At 46.8% G+C, this 23,715-nt stretch overlaps 1 protein-coding gene across 1 annotated transcript in view; it reads right to left on the bottom strand.

Moving 5' to 3' along the window:
* The window catches only part of LOC120845984, a 49,589-nt gene extending 26,158 nt beyond the window's left edge, over positions 1-23,431 (bottom strand). Inside the window, exon 1 of the mRNA XM_040217556.1 lies at positions 23,368-23,431. Within this exon, the coding sequence (XP_040073490.1) occupies positions 23,368-23,431 (64 nt within the window). The remainder of the gene's footprint in view (positions 1-23,367) is intronic.
* Between the last annotated feature and the right edge of the window lie 284 nt (positions 23,432-23,715).

The following is a 23,715-nucleotide window of genomic DNA, read 5'->3' as shown; positions in this document are numbered from 1 at the left end:
TGCCGAAAGAACCATTCTGGCTGCGATTAAAGACCGCACAAACCATGGGCGCCTGTTTCCATGTTTCGCGGCGTCCCCATCGCCGTCGGCGGCGGCATAACCACGCTAAATTTAGAGAATAATTGGGGTTACTTTATCTCAACACCAGTTCAAATCCCATTAAATTTAGCGGAGAATTGACGTCACGAGACCTCGACCGCAATTCATTTCCCACTAAATTTAGCGAGAAATTGAATTGCTGTTCAGGCCCCGAGACGTCAATTTTGCCGCTAAATCTGGAGGAGAAACTGAATTTGTTCATAGGTGACGTGACACGAAGTCATGTGACTTCATTAACCCCGATAAATTTAGAGGGAAACTGAATTGGTGTTTGAGGTCGGGTGAAGTCAATTTTGCAGCTACATTCAGCTGTAGAATGTGAAGGTGAGGAAAAGGAGCATACCCTCCCCTCCCCCTCCTCAAGAGCTGCGCTCTAATTTTGCATTACAGAGATTTGTAATGCAAATGCTTCTCCCCGTCCCTTTCTCATCCTTTGCTATCTACCCAGCTTTCCTCTCTCCCCTTCCTTCTCCCTCTTTCTTTCTATGTCTGTCTCCTCCCTCCACACCCGCCGACACTTCCCTCTCTTCCCTCCCTTTTCTTTACTCTCGGAAGCACTATCTCCTTTTTTCATCTTTTCCCTCACTTCACCTCGTTCCACACTCTCTCTTCCCTTGTCTCCTCACTCCCCACTTACTCCTCATTCACTCCATCCTCCTGCCCCTTCCCCTTTCCCTCTTCGTTACTCTACCCATGTATCTCCCCTCCCTCCGCACCTACTGCCGTTTCTCTTTTTTCCCTTCATTCTCCACCCCCTCCTTTCCTCACCCGATCATTCTCTCTCCCAACCCCCCTAACTTCTCTTCCCTTCCTTTCCCTTTCTCAGTTCCCCCTTCCTCCTTCGGTGCCCGCCTAAGGTGCGACCAACACGACCAAGCCCTATCCCATCAACCGCAACAAATGTTGTTGCACCTTCATTGCAGATGAAGGTATGTCTAAGACAGTTGATTTAAAAAAATGGAATCTTCATTCTGCGAAACGAGTATATAGATTATTTTCTAATCGACTGTCAACGATCGCTGCTTTTATACGGCATTTTATGAACCCTAGGTTTTTGGAGATGAAAAGATATTGTCCAATTTTCATTAAAGGGGACCTCCAACAGTATTTGAGCGTCGACTTTTTTTGCGGTTTCTACACTCTAGTGGTCCCGGAAACCCAGTGGACAGCGAAAGAGTTTAAAAATATTAACGCATCATATATTAATTTGACAACTCGGAAACACCTCCTCCGACGGTGGCGCCGCGAGGTGCCGAATGCGCGCGCATAACGGCGCTCCCTTTCACAATGCGTCACATTCTCTGGGTTTCGTGATTGGCGAGAGCCGTCCCAGGAATTTTGAAGCGAAATAAAGTATATCACACGTTAACCGTCATTATTTCTGTAACAAGTCATTTTTATAGAGCTACTAAAGTTGCAAAGTAAAGCTCAAAAAGGGCGAAAACAACGCCTCGTCGCTCATGCGCGCCTCCCAGCGGCGCCCGCGACGTACCATCGCGAGCAGACGACAAGTGATCCGTACACACAATGCACATCGTATTTTCACTTGTGAGCCCCCGGTCCCGGTCGCGTATTGTGAGACCCCCCACGGCAAAGCCCCGCGAGAGAGAAAAGAAGGAGGGAGAGGAGGAAAGGGAGGAGGGAAGAATATCGCGATTGGCTGGCGCAGTCACGTGGTACGCGCGCGCTACGGGCTGTTCTAAGCTGCGTGCAGCCCCCCTCCCCCCCCACTACCGCCGACGCGAGCAGACGCCCTGCCGTTTTGTTTTGGAGTACTCCACGCCCCAGTCGAAAAAGTGCATTGGTGCAGTCCTAGATATTGGAAGGTATCGTTAGTGTGAAACTGGATAACATACGCGCACAGGTCTCAATGCTGACTGGGCAGCTACGCTACGGCCGTTTTATGCTTTCTGCCGTAACGTTCGCGTACTCCAGGGCGGAAGGGTGCGTTTAGGCCTAAGGACCCGTGACCGCTGCCAGCGTTCCGAAGTCATTTACGGCCTGGAAATAAACCCAGCTCGTTTGGCTTTCGCTAAAACGTCCAGTGTAGCTAATGTTTTATTTCATTCGAACGACGCGCCGCTGCGGTGTTCTGTAGTCTGCCCTACAGCGATGCCCAACTCGCCGCTTGGCAGCATTATTCACGGGTGTAACATCATTCGCCCGTTGCTGGCCCCAACAGGAATCGCGCCAGGTACGTATGAGACGCCAACGGAGCACAAGCGGTGATCTGGACCGCGAGTGCACGTCTGAATTGTGCTTTGCATATACACTGTCACGCCTCTGCAAGAATCAATCGCGCTCCCCGCAGCTAGTCGAAATGGAGAAGTGCATTGTCAAGCCTGTAACCCTGCGGCGAAATTGATCTATACCCGATGTCAGCTTTTTTGTGCTCCACTGGAAACGGTACTAAAGCGTGAACGCAGCTGCTTCGACCAGTGCTTTTTTTTTTTTTGCGTGATCACTCGAGGGGCATGTCCGCGGGCAGCGTGCACGCACTCGTACACCCACAGTAGAGTGACGCGAAGTGACGTAGCGATTGTTACAAATTTAGCGAAGGAAGCGGGCAGTGAGAAAATATTCCACAAGCCGACTGGCCATCTACTGTCATCGTCCTCACCTGCAGCGACGACTGGGCACGTGTGTGAACGAATTGGTTGATGTCAAGGGTCGTCCCCGCTGTGCTTACCAATTAGCCTCTGCAATGTGATATGCCCACTGTTATGTGTACGCATGCTGCAGACAGCAGGTGTCAGATTTGTCCTAGCTATGCTTACCTCAGAATATCTTCAAAGGATTGTATTCACACATGTCCGCAAGCCTCGGATAGTTTTGCCCGAGTGACTTGGAGCCTGTGCTCGACACAGGGGGGCTATGTTGCACGTTTTGGACTCCCAGAAGACTAGGGAGAAGGAAGTGACGTAGGTGTGAATGAACGTTTCTTGGCAACTTCTGCAGATACTGTCATCAGCGACTACACCAATCAACATCCAGCGAGCATCGTTGACGTCACTTCCTTCTCCCTAGTCTCCTGGGAGTCCAAAACGTGCAACATAGCCCCCCGGTGCGAGGGCTGGCTTTGCCTGCCTGACCTCCATCTTTCTTTGCGACTACAAAAAAGCTGGCCAAACTGGCACCTGGCATTGGTGAATAGGTAGTCTAGACATAAAGGGAAACCGAGGTCAGCCAGCGTGAACTTTGCTTCAGCAACAGGGTTTCAAAATGCAGCCGCAAAAAGATGCACTACATGTTGGGCACATTGCCATTGACGTTTCTGTTTCCAGCAGCTACAAAAATAAGCACTCTCATCTCAGTTTGTCCTCTTTTCCAAACTTGGTGATGTTAACCACTTGCAAGGTTCCATCAACCCAAATTTCCACTACAGAATACTGACACTTCTGGCTGCATGACCTCCACTGGGCCATGTGCAGTCAAATCATGGAATGCCTAATTTTTCTGAAACCAGTAGGGAAAATATACGAGGCAAGACATTCTCAGATGATCAGCATGGTCGACTATATATGCAGCAGACCCGACAACAAAACTCCCTGCACACAACTTTAGAAATCCATCCATTTATTTCAGGCACAATGCACTTGCGAGCAGGCAAGCACGAAAGCAAGTTTACATCACGAGCACTGGCAGTGCAACACAAGGCGCGCAAATATGCCCAACAAAAAATATGAAGCATAACGAAAAAATAATGGTTATCTCATTATTGAAGACGGCAATAGAAACAAGGTTGTCGTGATTCATGTATGTGCACTACACAGTAAACAGCGTCGTGACAACAGGAAGGGCACAAAAAGTGCATTAAAAACAAATCGCAATAAGGAAACCTTGCACTCTATGCAACCAAAAAAAAGAAGAAAGCCTAATTCCTACCAATAAAATCATACTATTTTAAAATAAAATAAAATACTATTTTCTATCAAAAGAACAGATGCGATGCGAATACACGAGTCTTGGTCAGTCATGTATCGGAGCCGCTTCTAGCATCTCCCTTTCCACTTCCTTTCCTACGCCTTGCCACTTGCACACCGTTCAATGCAGATGAACATCCATAAGCTTTGCAGTGCATTGGCAGGTGTGATCCATAACCACTGATAAGTGAGGCCGCACTGATTACCATGCCTCTTACCACAAACCAGCAACTTAACCTTTGGTCCCGAGCATTGCAGATATTGGAGAACTTGCAAAGGGTCGTAATGATGACAACCACACAGAATTTGGCTGCTACTCTTTTCAAGCTGTGCAATATTTTATGTACATAAGGCATGACTTCAATTTTTTGTGATGTTTCTTGAGTACAGTATTATGGCTTTTAAGTTCTGAAAGGGACAGTGACACCCCCCAAAAATTGCTTTTATTTTTTGCCAGGCAATACATTATGGTGTCGGAAGACTACCCTATCAATATTTTGCGACAGCGTCACATATATTTTTTATAAAGTAAAAAAATGCAACTGCTTGAAACCGAAACTGGACTGGGGAAGAAGAAATATAGAGAAAGTTACCAAAAATCACATGGTTTCGCAACTTTTTTTTTTTTTATTCAACATAGTTGCAGCTTTTTACAAGCCACGAAAAATGGGCATCATATTTTTTGTCTATATTTAGCATCGGGTGTGTGCCTTCGATTACCCACGACTTTGATTATCTTTGGTGATTGTGTCTCAACCATAGAAATCGGCACGTGACCATGGAGAAGAGGGTGAGTGCGACTCAAACCGTCCAGTTTTCGAGCGGAAAGAAAACGAATTTCGAGCCGCAAATTGTGTTGTGTAGCCGCCGCATTTGTTCATTTAATGGAAAGAGTGTGATTTTATCAAGAGGGATTAGGCTTTTTTCTGTTTTGGTTGCGTCGAGTACAGGCAGTTTCCTTGTTCTGGTCTTTTTAATGCTCATTTTGCGCCCTTCCTGTTACATCATGACGCTGTATTTAGTGCACATACATGGATCACGACAATTGTTTCTATTGCCACCTTGAATCACGAAGATAACTTTGTTGTTTAATTTATTTTTTTTTCCGAATGGGCTGTGTTGTCGTTATTCATCAAGATAGCTATGGCATTGCGCCACGTGTGTGTGCACTACATATGTTTGCTCGGCAGAATTTTTCAGTAAACCTTTTAGTTGCAAGTTAGCGCTCGTTTTGCGTTCTGCTTCTTCTGTGTCCCGTGTTTCTTGTGCTACTTGTCAGTGATCCGGAAAAACGTAATGCCGCGCTCCTTTCACTCTTTGCGCACCATCTCAGGACTCTGTGAACGAGAGTATGACTCTTTTACTCTGGAGCAGCTTGCACAGAAAGTCGCTTTTTGCCGTCTAGTGGAAAGAGCGCAAGCGCGTTGACTCCCGGAGCCGCTACTGAGCGCATCTAATCATCATCTGCACTGGGGTTTTGCACCAAAAGTAGTATAGCCTCATTTCACTAGGGCAATAAACAATTGTTCCACTAGTGCAACAAAACAGCAGCCGTTCCACTAGTGCAACAAACAGCAACCAACGAAAACAAGCAAAAGAGTACACTGGATAGATTACCTGTTTGTCGGAGCTCACCAACCCATCTGGCGCACACGACGTAGAGCACACTGAATGCATATTTGTTTCTCTAGAGGGACCTAAGCTGGCAACAAGACTATGAAATAGACAAACAAGCAGTGTCGGATGACACGGCTTTCGTGTTTAACTCCCTGGGCGAAAGCACACTGACAAACGCAGTATCGGTAGAGGGAGTTGGTTTTCTTGAGTAAGGATTTTAAATCAACCACTTCTTTATGTGTTGTTGACTCTTCGGGTGACCAGTGTGTTCACAACGCCATTTTACTCGCACCCCAAGGTATCTCTACCGCCAGTGTTTGCAGACATAATGGTATGAAAGATGAAGAGGATAAACCATAGCAAATGGGATCATTGTCACTTACAGGTCTGCAATGTTACTAGAACACTCAGTTGGGAAACTCGCCGTCGAAACTTGGGCCGCTGGGGTCCACCGAGACCGAGCTAAATACGACAACAGCGCCACTCTTTATCATTTGTCTGTACTGTGGTCACCTTGAGCTTTTAGAAAGCATGTTTTTGCGTAAAAACAAACGGAAAAGACTCTTTTTGTATGAAATTTATTGGAGTTTAGTACCAAATGATGGGCACGTGATGTTTTTAAAATCTTTAGGTTGCAGGGTTTTGCAGCACAATTAATATTGTTTTTATACAACCATGCCTCACCGGTGCTTTCAGGTAGCGCGTCCCGACCTAGGTGCATTTTAACTTCAGTAGTAAGTCGCGGTGCGTTCGCTGGGGAGACGGGGGTGGCACCCCTGTAACCTCTTCCGCTGTATTTGTTTTGGCTCAGCAACGGCCGATTAAAGCCAAAATAGAAGTAACGTACAGTTCCTCCAGTGGCCGCTGCGGGAGAAATGGCGGCGTTGTGTTCGTCATTAGCTCGGTTCTTGAGGACAGATCGGGGCCACTTTTTCAGATTAGTCTCTGTGGCAGTTTTCCAACTGAGTGTTTTATGGCGAATTCCACTGGTCGTTTTGGAGCGCGCCGGGATCGACTTTTCTGGAGTGAGCCTATTTCACTGGGCGATCGAAATCGAGGCGACCCCGTTCGGATCGTGTGCTCCAGTCCGGATTTGGTCAACTGATCCCGGCGCGCTCCAAAACGCCCAGTGGAATTCGCCATTAGTAACTTTGCAGGTCTCGTTGTGGAAGGGTTGAGAGGCTAGTCATTTTTTGTGGCTTGTGACATAACTGGACACTGGAGTATCTACAAATGGAAGCTGACTGGAGTCATTGTCAGCACAATAAGTAATTGATCTCACGTTTCATTGTATGAATATTTAATATTAAAAAAAAAGTTTAATAGAGTATTAATAGTCTCATCGTGGTCCTGAGTACAAGTTAAGGGAAAATAAACTTATCGTCATATATAAGCCAGCCACAGTTCTGAGTGCGAAAATATTGTGCCCAAACCTCGCTGTCAGCGTTCTTTGGTGGGACTGCCGCTCTGCGATTGCGACAATAAAAGTCAGATGGGCCTATTTTGTGCCTGTCAGGCAATTGCCGTCCTTTTTATGTTGCCTCTCTCTCTTGTGACAGCACGGCGCTATGAGGTTTTAAAATTAATACAACACGACAAACAAGGACTTGTTCGTCGTCAACCGTTGGTCGGAGTTTGTGGTGATACGTCAATGTCTGAGGTGTCCAGGAAAAAATCGCTGTTGGGCGTTCCAGTAGTACGACACAATTAGAAACGACCAAGGACATACTGACTTTTGGTTTGCAGCTAATTAACATGTATAATTCCTGAGCAGAACGTAAGACTATCAAGGGGAATAACAGTGAATAACCTTAATAAAAACATCAGCGCGATATCCACCACAATGAAATAGCGATCAGACTGTACCAAAACTCCAGAAGGACAAAAAACAGGACCAGTACCTCTTTTTTGTGTGTAGAGCATGTAGAAGTTAAAAGAGACGGACAACGCGAGAACGAACCCGAAGACTGTTCGAAGAGCACCGACTCCGAGCCAAGGAGGATTCTCCGAAGATAACGGCGCCATTTTGTCCATATGGTGGTGATGATGATGATGATGGTGGTGGTCGTGTGTGTCGTTAGCGTCGTATTTGCGTGTTCCAAAATGCACTCGATCTTTACTCTAGTGTTACGTGTTTTTTTTTTTTACTTAGGCGTTCTAAAACCTGACCACGTCCCACCGCATGGAGAATAGAAGGGTAGGAGAGGGCATGACGTCGGCCGCGTAGCCTCCACAAGCCATGCTCCCTTGACGCCTCGCCTCTTTCTCATTTCCCTCCTTACTCTCCTCACTCACCATGCCAACGTGACCACATCACGTGACCATAGCTAGCCTTCGTCTTACTATAGGCCACTAGAATACACCACAGTCTAGCCTTCGATCTGATAAAACCTACCGGACGGATCGCGCGCAAGCCTGCAAGGAGTCTTTCTACAATCAACCATCCATCTCACACGTGACATGTCACGCGCACCAATCGCCAGGGAGATCTCTGGTCACGCTGGGCACAGAATCGTTTAAACTTTTTATGACTAGGCTTCACCAATATTGCAACGTGCCCCCTCCTAGTACTTCTAACCTCCTTGTCCCACCGTTACTAGACCCGCGTCCAACGTTTTTAATTGGTTTTTGTCAATTTGTGATGTCACGTGACACAACCCGCCAGAGCACTAGTGCGCCAGAGTAACTCGAATTCATTTGGAATACGGCCTTGGTTTCGTTGTTTCGTAACCATAGCGTAATTAATTATTTAAAAAACTAAAACATTTAAATTTAATTACTAACACTGTTTACAAGCGTTTATTTGATTTTGAAACCTACTTAGGCGCCTTCCAATCCACAGAAAACTGCACGCACATCGACATCATCAATGGCGGCCGTCGACGGTTAAGCTGCAGCTGCGCTCCTCTTCTGCACTATAAGGTTTGGAGTGTGTCTTCTACATATACGGTTTAATCGCCTAGTCGTAAAGTTTGCTCTGGGGAAGGTAAGAGTGGGTGCCCATTGTCCAGGCAGGTGTTTCCGCTTCTCGAGTGCTCGCGCAACGAAAGCAGTGGACGTAGCTTCATGTACGCACGTATGACACCTTCCCCAATAAAGCTCGCGCGCACGGACGCACACAATGTTTTGTTTGAATTTCTAAAAAGCTTTGAACTCGCGCCAAGGGGTGGGGGATCATGGTAGCTAGCGTGAGCAACGCAAAAGGAATAAGTCTCTTAGCGGAACCTTATATCCCTTTTTGAGGCTTCTACGAATTTCCTTTACAATTTTAGCGCTCTGCCTACTACAAGAAAAAAAAAAAAAGAAAAAAAGAAGAAGAAGAGAGAGAGAGAAGACATCTGAACAGTTGAACAAATGAGTCAGTAAAGAAGAGTGTGACATAATTTTGTTGACATTAAGGGCTTCAAACTGGGAGAGGCAAGAGTTGATAGTACACTGAGTATACTGAGCACCTCTGCAGTTTTAAGCGTTAAACGTGTGGTGTAATGAACAACCTGACAGCACTTGAGCACCTGCTGTGCACCTGCAGCTCCCACATAGCTCGCAAGTGTCGCCATTGCTGGGTACTGACAGATTGCTCCAGTTAGTGGTTTCTTCAAACTACAACTTATGTGGTGTGAAGCTAACACGACGAACCGAACGCTCGCGGCGCATAAAATATTGGCATGGCTGAGAATGACGTCACATGCAAGCTGTGTACCGTAACCACAGAAACATCCCAGGTACAGTCAGCATCAAAATGAGGTGGAGCGACGGCCAGATTCAGCTTACCCCTGACGGGATAAGCCGTGTAGAGCAAGACTGGAACAGGCTGCTGTGATTTTATGCAAGGGGGAGGTTAATGGTAATGATAAGCTGTGCATTTAGCCAACAACAACTGATTGTAAATAAAGAAAACATGACAGGCGTGATGATGCATCAAAACCAACAGCTGGCCCTGCAACGAGTTCTCCCAACCTTGGAGCCTCGCCTATGCATGAAATCTCGGTGGTCCGTTCCAGCCTCGCTCTCAGTGCTATCGCGACAGTGGCACCACATGTGAGATTTTTGCCACTCCGGCCGGTGTGGCGGCAAGCCAGCTCATTTTGATGCCGCCTGTACAAGAGCGAATCCAGCCAACGTGTTGAAAGCCCATTGAACAAGCTGACCTAGCAGAGACGATTGTTGCACCTTTAGCAACAAATACAAAAATCGCACAACCGAATATGCTTACTCTTTGGCCTCCCATCAGCAGGAGGATGGTAGGACTCTTTGCTAAAAAATCACACTTCATTAATGTAACGCCCTCGCTAGCCCACACAAAAGCTGGTTACATTTTGAACAACATATTACTCTGATCATATCTAACAAAACTGATGTACACTGACTATTTACACCTCCACCCGCCCGCTAAATTTACCAGCCGTGTTTATTGTTTTTATCATGCCCTAGACTTGGAAGCAAGCCCTATAACACCTTCCATGTTAAGACCCGAAATCACAGCATGTGTGTGCTTACGCTAACTTCCTACCAGTCCAGACGAAAGATAGTTGCACTCTTAAAGGGGCCCTGCAAGGACTTTTTTTACTGGTTTTTAATTTGCACCGAACCTGAGCGCATTGAACGTAGTAACTCGAATTTCGCTTTATTTTAGAAGTTATAGGCAAATTAAAATTACAAAAACAAGCAAAAAATAACCTCCTTCATGAGGTCCTTGGTCGCTTGAGTGGCCGTGAACTAGAGAAGGGGTAGCGAGCTCAGCGAGCGCTCACGGCTGCCGCACTCCGTTTTGACGGCTCAAGAGGACGCCACTAAAGCATGTTCTGGATATGAAGCGGGCAGCCAGGGTGGCTCGCAATACATGTGCTGCGCAATTAAACACCAATTCGGCATGACATTTCATTGGCCACAAACGACAGCAAACATACGGTAAAGATCAGTTCAGAACAAGAGCCACTTCGCGCTGCCATACCGCGCAACGGCCAAACCGCAAGCGAAACCTGCTTCGAAGGCCTTCAGAACGCTCGGAACCGGTTGTATCCTCGAGCCGGTATACAACCACAGCGCCGCCGCGTACATCCGGGACCTTTGTAACTCACTGCTCGTTCGTGCCTCATCCCACTACCCTTTTCTAGTATGCGCAGCCTTTTCCACTGCTTGGTGGCGGGTATGTCGACGGGTCATTTCTTGTTTCCGTACTTTATAAACTGCATTTGTTTCTTTTCTGATCTAAAATACTGAACAAAAGCTACTTTCATAAGTGATTGAAACAGTTGTCAAGATGTGGAAACCACAAAAAAGGTAGATGCTTAAATATGATTGCCGGGCCCCTTTAACAAACCACAAACTCTTACAATACGTGAAGAATTCATTAGATGCCTCTGCCACAAGTGTTATGCACAGGCTTAAAGTCGCTGGTGCAAAAATGATTTCATAGAGATGCCCCTGTGCATTGTCTGTTTCATGACATTGGCTGAGGTGGGGGGAGGGGGCATACCATTTTGGATGGTAAGAGCGACAACCTCTTCTGTCACCCCACACAAACCCTTGCGAAGGAAAGCAGATAGCGCTATGACTTTGCTGCGTAACTTGAGGCAGGGGCTTGTAGAGAAGCAGAGAGTGAAGTGTCTTCCAATACCAGCTATGACACTACCGTAAAACACTGATAAGAAACTACAGCAAACAAAACCACATATAGGCATGACTTGCCAACATAAACCCGTGTACCGTAAAATCCTGAGCAAGCGCCCACTCAAAATTTCTAGACATTTCCTCAGAATTTAGGGATGGGTGCTTCATAGGTCATCAATATGCAAAAAATATGTGTCCAACATATGGAAGGTTACTTAAAGAAGGGGATGGACAACAATGACTTCCAATAGACAATATGCGAAATTGTTTGAACGCCTGGCAAAACTCTGTGCGCTGCCATCTTTGTTGCGTCGAGATTTCTCTGCTGTTTGTCACTTTCATAGCGTTGTCGGTAGCAATTGCGGCCTACTGCTCATTCTCATCGCTCCTCATTCACACCTGCGAGCTAAGGGTTAGTATTGTTTGACGCCTTTCTTGCGCATGTACATGCTTATTGCCACACCGGTCGCTGGTTTCTCGCCGCAACCAACATGGCAGACATAAACTTCAGCTTGAAATTTGGCTTTGAGTGCCGGCAAAGGCGCGGGCACGGGCTTGGGCTTCTGGTTTTCGAGAGCGCTTTCTCTGCGCGAATGTTTGTGCGAGTAAAGGATTTTTCAGAACTACGCTTTTGCACCCTGGCCTTTGCCAGCACCGAAACCAACTAGTGAGACAGAGCATGCTCTTCGGCGCCTCACTAGATGGCACTATGCATTTCGCATATTGTCTATTGGCAAATGCACTTACTGACCCGAAGTTCACATATATAGGTGAAGGAGGGAAAAGGGGAAAGTGAAAGCTGCCACAGTGACAAGAGAAAAAAAAGTAATGTTTCACCCTCACCTCTTTTTCCTTCTCCTATACATGGTAACTTGAGGCCAATAAATGTTGTTGCAAGTTAGAAGTCATTGTTGTTGTCTGTCCCCTTCTCTGTGTTACCTTCCTTATGTTGCATACTGTTATCAAATCGCTTATTTTGTACTTAAAGGGGCCCTGCAATCATATTTAAGCGTCTACCTTTTTTGCGGTTTCTAAGTCTCTTGGAGTTCGGGCAAGCCAGCGGGCACGGGGAGAGTAACTAAATATCAGTGTGCCACATTTTAACCGGACGACGCGGAAACCTCCTTCGCCGACGGGAGCGACCCACAGTACCGAAAGCGCGCAAAATGTGACGTCTTTGGTCCTGGGCTTACTACTGGTCAGAGCCGCTAAAAGCTTCTTTTTAGTCGAAATACAAAATGTAAGTGGCGCGAACCATTTTAATTATTTATAAAAATAGTTTTTGTTCAGTATTTTAGGTCAGAAAAGAAACGAATGCAGTTTATAAAGTACGGAAACAAGAAATGACCTGTTGACATACCCGCCACCAAGCAGTGGCACCGACACGGAAAGGTCCCTGATGTACGAGGCGGCGCTGCGGTCGTATGGACAGGAGGATCCGACCGGCTCCGAGCGTTTCGAAGGCCTCCGGCGAGAAGCTCTGTCTTGCGGTTTGGCTGTTTGGCGGTATTGCAGTGCGAAGTGGCTCCCATTCTGAACTGATCCTTACCCCATGTTGCTGTCATTTGTAGCCAATGAAGTGTCATGCCGAATTAGTGTTTAATCACGCAGCAAATGCAATGAGAGCCGCTCTGGCTGCCTGCTGCGTACAACCTATTCAGAACGTGCTTTGGTGGCGCCCTCGCGCTGTCGACACGGAGTGCGGCAGCCGTGAGCGCTCGCCGAGCTCACTACCCCTCCTCTAGTTCACGGCCACTCAAGCAGCCAAGGACATCATGAGGAACGTTATTGTTTGCTTGTTTTGTCATTTTAATTTTCCTATAACTATTAAAATAAAGTGCATTTTGATAAAAATAAAGTTTAACTAAGTTACTACATTCAGTGTGCTCAGGTTTGGTGCAAATTAAAAACCAGTAAAAAAGTCCTTGCAGGGCCCCTTTAACTTTGTACAAAAATATCCTTAGCCTATTTTGCAAATGTTGCAAAAAGTGGGGGTGGGGGGTTATTGTTGCATGGGCAGATTCTTAATATTTCACGGTAGGTAAAGAGAAAAAAAAAGTGTCTGTGAGAAGTTGAGGCAGCTATGGTCGGAGGTGACAACAGTGTTCTTGCCAATCTCCTGTTTAGTGTCCGGTTCCGTGGTACTTGACGTGAGGCACCCACTCTTGATGCGGAAGTGCAGATCATGTACCTGCTTGCTCCTCTTGGTGCCGGAGCCTTTGGAAGGGCTGCCAGCGGACACTGGACCTGCGCCTCTAGTGATGTCCGGTCGACACCTGGCAATCTCTGTGGGCTGCACCTTGATGCATCGCCCGTGCTTCCTGGCACTGCTGTAGGCCGCTTCCAAACCAGGTGCAAAGGAATCGCCTGCAGCTCCTTGTGCGCTTCATTTCTAACAGCACCTGCTCCAGGCAATGGTACCGCCACTGTTCTTTTTGAATCTGCTGCAGTACGTCAGCAGCATCCTTTGAAAGAAAGTATCATGGTGTATCTTTTACTAACAACCCGTTCAGGACCAGCTAATATTCATCCTTTCTTTGTTCCTCATGTGTCACTACTTTCCTCTCCTTGCAAAGTTCCATCCTCTTTTTCAACTACTGCCTGTTAAAGAGACTGTAACAGATATGTAGATAGATAATTGACAGTTGCCAAGGTGCTGCAGAACAAAAACATTGTGCAAGTTTTAGCATGTACAGAGAATATCATCCCATGAGTCGACTATGCCACGCTTTCATACGATCCGAGGGCCGTTTTGAGGGGGTGCGGCAACCGCAGACGAGCCTGCAGGGGCCTCATCACGACCAGCATGTGTCAAAGGAACCAATTAGAAGTTCCTAATGGTGGCCGTGTAACCCATTAACATTCATACAATATTAACACAAAGTATGGTCTGTGACATATGAGCAGGGAAAGTAGGCAAAGTTTTTCCATTACCTTGTTGGGTTAGGAAGTTCCCAGTCCATGATCCATGACATATTCGTAGCTTGGAGGTAGCTTTCCAGCCACTGGTAAGTATCTCGGTCACTAGTGAGAGTGACGTGAAGCACGTCGATGTTGTCAATGCAGTTCTCGGTGTCTCATATCTGTCCACCTCGCACGTAAAAAATCTCAAAGTCCATCATCATCACAGGTAGAACGAATAATGGAATTCAGCTGCTGTAATGCAAAATCTTGCAATTTTCACGCCCTCGTGTCGGTAGGCACGAGTGTGTTCGCTGCTTGTAGCGCGCATGTTTAAATTTGCAAAAATAAAAATGCATGTGAGCTTATTAGTTGTAAAGGCTGAACTGCAAATTGTGCTAGAACTTGGATTGTATAATCTGTTTTCTTTAATTGAGAAGTTCTACTGAGGGGCGTCTGCTTTTTATAAATGGCGGGGCGTGCTGGCTGTAGCATGTAAGACCTTGCTGCGCAATCACGTAGAAATACAAGTTGAACAACATATTTAGACTTGCTTTGGTGTTGTATGGATATGCTTTACTGGTGCGTTATCATAAATTATGATACAATGCTTCCCACACTTGCGGGAACAGAATCTGCTCTAGAATCTGGTTAAATAATGCATACTCATCGATATCAGTAATGGTAACAACTATGAAAATAGCAAGAAATAGGAGGCGACATACCAACTCAAGGCGGCCAAACAAGAAAATCCCAAGTGAAGCCAAAAGTAGAGCTCGCGGTCGGTGGGAACGCCCCTGTGGAATTAGGGAAAGGACTCATTGTTTTTTAGTGTAACAGAACATGGTTTATTTCGAGTGAAAACTGATTTCAGTAAAGCAAGCGAAGGCACGTCCACCTTCGACCGTCGTTTGAACAAGAAGGGAGAAGTGGCCCCCAAGCGTGGGTAAAGAGGGGGGCTCGTCATTTATGACCCCGCGGTGGGGCGCGGTCTCCCTGCGGCTCCCCGTCCCTCTTCGCAGTTTCCTGAAAAGGGGCCGGTGCCTCAATCTCGGGTCGTCCTAGTCGTTTGCCGCCCTTTCTTCTCTGCTCGGGCATCTCCAAGTTCTCTTCTTTTTATTTTACAACACGTTCCCCCCAAAATGACAGCGTCATTTTTTTTTTTTTTGTCCCGTTATGCGATTTCAAGAGGGTGCAATAACTGTACTATAGGTTTTTTGAGCGTTGACCCTCTGGGCATCTTGAGCAGGCATGATCATACTTTGCCGTCTCTTCCCGGAAACACCTGCTGGATCCTAGCGAGTCCCCACTGCTGTCGGGGTCGCAGGCCGTTGCGAAGAAGAACCAGATCACCCCCTTCCAGCAGTTTTTCTTGGCGTTGTTTCTGGCTTTGCACAATCCTCAGTTCCGCCATGTACTCTTGGCTCCATCGGCGCCAGAAGGCTTCCGTTGTCATCTGTCGGTGGGTCCAAAACCTGCGAAGGTTGGTGTGAACACCTTAGACATCTTTCCTCCCTATGCTTGGCTGCGTCGTCAGTCGTCTGCCCGTTAAAAAGAAAGACGGACAGAGTGGCACGGGCTCTTTGGGTTCAGCAGGGCAGGCAGCTGTTGCACGGTTTTTTCTTTGCAGAAGAAACAGCTATCAAGTTTCGTTCATTGATGCAGTAATGCTGCGGAGGATTGATAGCGTTCTTCAGGACTTCCCTTCTTCTCGTTTTTCTTCTCTGCCCTTAATCCACGTGGCTGTTGCCTCGTGCCTATAGCTTGTTGTGTAGCTAGGTTCCCGCGGTTCTGGACTTCGACTCTCAAAAAGGCAAGCAGTCGTGAGATTAGTGGCACGATACCTCGTTCAATGGTGCTTGTCTCCATCGGCCGTTCCCGAGAGTCCTCAAATCTCGTGGACATCCCACCAGCTGAAGCGTCCAGCGTCGACACGTCTGATGCCTGCTCGTTCACGATCGTTCTGTTAAAATTCAGCAAGATTTCTTTTGTCAGTGCACGGTAAACCATTGGAAACAGAGGAGCACCAAAGGTCTGATGCTTCTGTCCGAGTGCCTCCAGCCTTTGGAGATGGGAGATGATGGTGTCGTAGAGTCAACGGAGACCCCGGACGTCGTCGGCGTTTCGCACTGGCTGTAGATCTAGGAGCTTCTGCATGTGTGTCTGAACGAGGATGTCCTCATTTCTGAAGCGTTTCTTCAGCAGAAGCACCGCGTCCTCGTAGCACCGTGATGTGAGAGGCAAACCCCTGATGGCACTTGACGCCTCGCCGGTCACCGCAGCCCTGTGGTACCCGAACTTGTCGAAGGTATTACTTGCTCGAACTGCTCCCAGAACTCTTGCCAGGAGAAGCTTTTGCCGTCATACTTGTGCAGCTCGAGCTTCAGGTGCTTCACTCGACAGGCAGTCGTTGTCGCGTTTCCGTTGTTGTGCATCGCCGATGAATCCGAATTTTGTGGTGCCCTTGCTCGGACTTCCTTCAACTCTTCCTGAAGTGTTGCAATATAGGTGAGGACCTGATCATTGTATTCAATTGTTTGCACAAAGTTTTGCTCGGCTTCTTCCGGCACCAGTGGCTCGATGGCGGCGTCCACCTCGTTCAGTTGGGCTTGGAGGGCACCAAGCCTTGCGGAAAAGATGCTGAGGTTCTTTTCGTTTTTCTCATTGCTTTTGATGTATGAATCAATTTCAGAAAGGAGTTTGGTCACCTGTGTTTGCAGGGCAGTTCGTTTCCCCTTGAGTTGTTCCATGGTCCGGAGCTCGTTGCCTCAGCCGTTGGCGAATCCAAGATGGCTCCTGCCTTCTTCTCGTTCGTCTTTTTCCCTTTTCTGTCGTTGGATGTTCTGCGTTGGAAGTCACGTCCTAATTCCCTTCATTCCCGGGTTTCGGCACCAACTTTTTAACAGTGTGGAATTAGGGAAAGGACTCATTGTTTTTTAGTGTAACAGAACATGGTTTATTTCTAGTGAAAACTGATTCAAGTAAAGCGAGCGAAGGCACGTTCACCTTCGACCGTCGGTCAAACAAGAAGGGAGAAGTGGCCCGCACAAAGCAAGGTCCAAGAGGGGGGCTCGTCATTTATGACCCCACAGTGGGGCGCGCTCTCCTTGCGGCTCCCCGTCCCTCTTCGCGGTTTCCTAGAAAGGGGCCGGTGCCTCGGTCTCGGCTCGTCCTCAAAGTCGTTTGCCACTCTTTCTTTCCTGCTCGGGCATCTCCAAGTTCTCTTCTTTTTATTTTACAACAGCCTCTAAAGGTGTCCTTTCTTGTCTATGGAAGTAGGAAGCTTCTGGAGGCGACATGAGGTTACCAGGGGTGAAGTCAGAAGCGTGGAGGGACACGCCCCCAATGATAACCAAAAACCAAGAGATGCTATTGGACAGCTGTTGAGCCAGCTCTCCTTTTCGTCCACAAGCGTCTCTTGGTTTTTGCTCATCGTTGGGGGCGTCGTGTCTCCTCCACAAGCTTCCTACCTCCATGCGAAACGGCGCTCTGTTGTTTGCAGACCAGTGGCGTCGCTGCGTTTCCATAGGAGCTAAGCCTTTTTCTTTCTTTACTTTTTGCTCAGGTAAAATCGCTCTTTGCAAATTTTACAAAAAAAATGCACCATCCGTGGGCAACGCTGCACAAAGTCGTAGAGCGATAGGTTAAGAAAGCGAATTTTCCGGTCGATTTAAAGAGCCTGGCGTCTCCTTGTATCACCCTGTAGAATGCTTTCTTGCTGCACTTGTGAAGACAATTGTATCTGTTTTTGTATTTTATCCTCGCAGTACATGTATTGCAGTATTTGTGCTCCAGAATAGGTTTTCGAGTATATCTGACCAGCCCTGGCTATCTTTTTCCTGGTGGGCAGCTTCTATATAGCATACATATGGTCTTCGTCCCAAATTCAGAGGCTAGAAGTATTCGATTTCATGTGGCAGACTACCTACCGAGCAAGTGCCCACTCAAAATTTTGAGATAGTCACAAACCATTGGGGGATGGGTGCTTGTTAGGTCATCATATTAACATGTATATATGTGTACTGTGCACATTTTTTTTTCTTTCTTTCAAATGTTATAAAATTTGGGGTTGGGCACTTGGAATGGGCAGACGCTCTAAGCACTAGAACAGCGACCACGATCATCATTCTTGACCCCAAGTACACATGGTTTAAACTTTCAATGTTATTTTACACTAATAGGTATGGGGATGGGTTAAACTAGTTGGTACGTGTCTGTTATATGCATTGGCTTGTGCAAAATACACAAACACACACAGGAAGGAATGGGGCTCTGACCGCTGTCTACAAACTAAGGTTTACTACTCCTTCCTCTTCATTCCTGTTTACTGGGACCACTAATGGTGTTCACTTTTTTGATGGCTACTTAAAAATGATTACCCCTCTCATTGGATTCATATGTGCAATGTTTGACAAGTAGTGAGCCTGCTTAAAAATAAGCAAGCACATTAGAAAAGAACCATGCCAGTGTGTAGTTTTACTTTTCCCACATCATTTTAACAGCAATCCATCGAGCTTGGCATGTTGTAAAATTGTGAGTCACCATTGTCGAGAAACATCACAGAAAACTTGGGCGATGTGACTTTCCTCCAAGACATTCCAGCTTGTCTCACTACCTGCCCCGCAGTTCCATGAATGTGACTTAGAACTCTTATGCCTTGGCACCCTACTCACTGGATCTGGCACCATCGGACTTTCATCTATTCCCTGCGCTCAAACAAGATCTGTAAAGACAGCCGCTCCAGCAAGGAAGCCGTCATAGACGCTGCACGTGAGTGGTGTGAGGACCAAGAAAAATTACTTTTTTCTCAGTGGGTGGGCTCCACTAGAAGTGCATAACACTCAAAGGAGACTTTGCAGAGAAATAATAAAGGGCCATTTGCATGTGACAGTCCCATCAAAAATTGGCTCACTACTTCTCAAGCTTCCCTTGCAGACAGGTTGTGTACCAATCTTTAACAACTTCCTACAGTACTAGCCCACAGTTCTTCGTTATGCTTCATATTTTTTGTTGGGCGTATTTGCGCGCCTTGTGTTGCACTGCCAGTGCTCGTGATGTAAACTTGCTTTCGTGCTTGCCTGCTCGCAAGTGCAATGTGCCTGAAATAAATGGATGGATTTCTAAAGTTGTGTGCAGGGAGTTTTGTTGTCGGGTCTGCTGCATATATAGTCGACCATGCTGATCATCTGAGAATGTCTTGCCTCGTATATTTTCCCTACTGGTTTCAGAAAAATTAGGCATTCCATGATTTGACTGCACATGGCCCAGTGGAGGTCATGCAGCCAGAAGTGTCAGTATTCTGTAGTGGAAATTTGGGTTGATGGAACCTTGCAAGTGGTTAACATCACCAAGTTTGGAAAAGAGGACAAACTGAAATGAGAGTGCTTATTTTTGTAGCTGCTGGAAACAGAAACGTCAATGGCAACGTGCCCAACATGTAGTGCATCTTTTTGCGGCTGCATTTTAAAACCCTGTTGCTGAAGCAAAGTTCACGCTGGCTGACCTCGGTTTCCCTTTATGTCTAGACTACCTATTCACCAATGCCAGGTGCCAGTTTGGCCAGCTTTTTGTAGTCGCAAAGAAAGATGGAGGTCAGGCAGGCAAAGCCAGCCCTCGCACCGGGGGGCTATGTTGCACGTTTTGGACTCCCAGGAGACTAGGGAGAAGGAAGTGACGTCAACGATGCTCGCTGGATGTTGATTGGTGTAGTCGCTGATGACAGTATCTGCAGAAGTTGCCAAGACACGTTCATTCACACCTACGTCACTTCCTTCTCCCTAGTCTTCTGGGAGTCCAAAACGTGCAACATAGCCCCCCTGTGTCGAGCACAGGCTCCAAGTCACTCGGGCAAAACTATCCGAGGCTTGCGGACATGTGTGAATACAATCCTTTGAAGATATTCTGAGGTAAGCATAGCTAGGACAAATCTGACACCTGCTGTCTGCAGCATGCGTACACATAACAGTGGGCATATCACATTGCAGAGGCTAATTGGTAAGCACAGCGGGGACGACCCTTGACATCAACCAATTCGTTCACACACGTGCCCAGTCGTCGCTGCAGGTGAGGACGATGACAGTAGATGGCCAGTCGGCTTGTGGAATATTTTCTCACTGCCCGCTTCCTTCGCTAAATTTGTAACAATCGCTACGTCACTTCGCGTCACTCTACTGTGGGTGTACGAGTGCGTGCACGCTGCCCGCGGACATGCTTCAGCCCCTCGAGTGATCGCGCAAAAAAAAAAAAAAAGCACTGGTCGAAGCAGCTGCGTTCACGCTTTAGTACCGTTTCCAGTGGAGCACAAAAAAGCTGACATCGGGTATAGATCAATTTCGCCGCAGGGTTACAGGCTTGACAATGCACTTCTCCATTTCGACTAGCTGCGGGGAGCGCGATTGATTCTTGCAGAGGCGTGACAGTGTATATGGAAAGCACAATTCAGACGTGCACTCGCGGTCCAGATCACCGCTTGTGCTCCGTTGGCGTCTCATACGTACCTGGCGCGATTCCTGTTGGGGCCAGCAACGGGCGAATGATGTTGCACCCGTGAATAATGCTGCCAAGCAGCGAGTTGGTCATCGCTGTAGGGCAGACTACACAACACCGCAGCGGCGCGTCGTTCGAATGAAATAAAACATTAGCTACACTGGACGTTTTAGCGAAAGCCAAACGAGCTGGGTTTATTTCCAGGCCGTAAATGACTTCAGAACGCTGGCAGCGGTCACGGGTCCTTAGGCCTAAACACACCCTTCCGCCCTGGAGTACGCGAACGTTACGGCAGAAAGCATAAAACGGCCGTAGCGTAGCTGCCCAGTCAGCATTGAGACCTGTGCGCGTATGTTATCCAGTTTCACACTAACGATACCTTCCAATATCTAGGACTGCACCAATGCACTTTTTCGACTGGGGCGTGGAGTACTCCAAAACAAAACGGCAGGGCGTCTGCTCGCGTCGGCGGTAGCGGGGGGGAGGGGGGCTGCACGCAGCTTAGAACAGCCCGTAGCGCGCGCGTACCACGTGACTGCGCCAGCCAATCGCGGTATTCTTCCCTCCGCCCTTTCCTCCTCTCCCTCCTTCTTTTCTCTCTCACGGGGCTTTGCCGTGGGGGGTCTCACAATACGCGTCCCGGTCAACTAAAAGCAGTACGAGGAGCCAGGGGAACCCTTATTTCCTTTTAGTGCTGTGACAGACTTTTCACTGTTCGAGTGAAGTGCGGCGACGGGACCCAGCTTATATGGTGCCCGACCGCTCACTAGTTTGTACCTCCTACTCACCGAGGTGGCTCCGGTGGCGGAGGTGCGGGAGACGAGTCTTCCGCGGCTGTCGACGCGGACTGAGGCAGAGACGCGTCGCAGCGCTTACGTGGAGTGTCCTCGTACGGCGCGACGCCCAGATCCGCACTCATAATCCGTTAAGCCCGGTAAACTCATCGATGATGGCAACCCGATCCCAAAGCTACGATGGTTGCAGCTAGGCCTAATGGCCAACGAGCCGACCGGGCCGACGGGCTATCAACCAAACTCGCTTCTAATTGGCCAACCGCTTCGCTCCAATCGCTAAACTGTTTAATTTTACGTGATGAAGCGCAATGTTTTGCTTATTTAAAGTTGTTTTCTGGAATATTTATTTTGCTAATAACTCACAAAATATTGCGAATTTCTGGAACATTTTTTTTTCCTCGGTGTTCCTGCTTTCATGGAGCTCCGTTTCAGCGCGAACTTCAAACCGGTCAAAAAATTGTTGGTGTGCCCCTTTAAGAAGCAAGTATTGCTCATGAGGCTCGTAACTAGTTTAAACTTCATGCGACCTCCGTACTGAAGCTTTGTTTGAAATATATTTTATATATGTGCAATAGTTAATACAATACAGGTATATGAATACTTTTATTGAAAACAGCCCAAACACCTCTATTTATAAATTTTTTTTTGTAGTGGGGACCATAAATGATGAAGCCTTCAACTTATCTGCCTCATCATAAATTGGAAGATGGTGCCCCATAGAACCATTCGGTACACGAAAAAATTAAAATGACCCCTTTTATTTCAATTTGCAATTTTATTTCTCTTCACATTACACTTGAATATATCATAGTAATAAACACAAAATGAATGTTAACAGTCTTTCTATATTCGTAAATAAATGCAGCAAAATATTTTTTTTTTATTTTTACCATCAGTACTTCTCTTTTCGGCCTTTGTAGGACAATTATAAGGTAATTATGTTATATTTCTGCATGGCATAATGTTCATTAAAATAAGGCGCTTATGCACATGTGTTACGCCAAAAAAGTAAAAAGGTTTCATTCATAAATAAAATGTAACGCAAATATAACATAATTTTTTTTTATCGGTAAAGGTAACCTGTTTCTATAAGATACCTGAAACTCGAACTTCCCTTTGCGCGTGCATCGTACTGTTGCCGTGCCTTGTTACGATAGACAATTGTTGAGGCGCTGATAACTGAAGGAACTAAACGTTTAATGCGGCAAACTTGTGGCCAAAACAAAAATGAAACGGAATATAACAGTAGGGCGTTGCGGACGTCGATGACAGCGTAACAGCAAGATCGTACGCTGAGCTGAGACTGACGTCGGCTAGCCACGGGGAGCGCCTTTTGTAGCCGCGTGGGTTTCCGGAACATTCGGCCTAGAAAGTTCGGCGCGTAGAACATTCAAGCCGCAAACAAGCAAGAGGATTCTCGAATTTACCACAAAATTGAATTCCAATAATAAATAAAAGACGCGCCACTTCAAGAAATCGAACCCTGTCTTTTCGCGTGGGAGGCAGGCACACTAACCGTTAGGCCACGCGCCCGCTGCCTAGTTGGCCAACTGCGCGCGCGGCAATATCGCTGTCGGGGGTATCGAGGGTAGCGGAACAATCTACTAAAGCTTTTTATTAAACAAGGCAACATAGGTTGGTAACACGCTCCATTTTTTTTGCAGGTAGTGGGTAACCTATTTCTTTACCTCTTTCTGGAAACGCCTACAACATTATGAAGCTCATACCTTATGCCTTTCCTCGGTCAACTACGTTCTGTACTGCCAGGTATCACTCGTTTACTAAAAGCAAAGTTACAATTATCTCCTTGCCATTAGGAAGCCGTTTAGGCAAGTCAAGTGAATTAATCGTTGTACTACCTAATAGGAGCAATAAACGTATGACGTATAGAAAAAAGTCCACAGGAGTCAATGTTCAGCATTGAGCAGGCTACTTACCATGTATGTAAACTGAACCAGTGAGGAGTACGACCGAAAGTGGCAAGATCACCATCCTGATCATGTTTACGTTTCAGGTGTATCGAGGAACGCAAGGTTTGTACCACCTGAATAACAAAACGTGCTATAGCCTTCTTCACAATTAAAAAGTAAATGGCTAAACTTTGACTTCTCATCACGAGCTAGCTTTGTGCAAAAAGCTCGTAACACTGTTTGGTTGCTTTTCGTATAAATAAATTATAGAGACTTCATAATATCTGATAAACGTTGCATTGGTCCCTCATCAGGTTTGAAAACGGCAACAGACCTTTTTTTCATTTTTTTAAGCACTGCGATCCTTACGTATTT

Source organism: Ixodes scapularis, unplaced genomic scaffold, assembly GCF_016920785.2.
Source record: "Ixodes scapularis isolate PalLabHiFi unplaced genomic scaffold, ASM1692078v2 ptg000597l_1___fragment_3__unscaffolded, whole genome shotgun sequence".
In the NCBI taxonomy this organism is placed as follows: Eukaryota; Metazoa; Arthropoda; class Arachnida; order Ixodida; family Ixodidae; genus Ixodes; species Ixodes scapularis.
The sequence above is the reverse complement of the archived record's forward strand: the minus strand, read 5'-3'. Positions and strand labels throughout refer to the sequence as shown.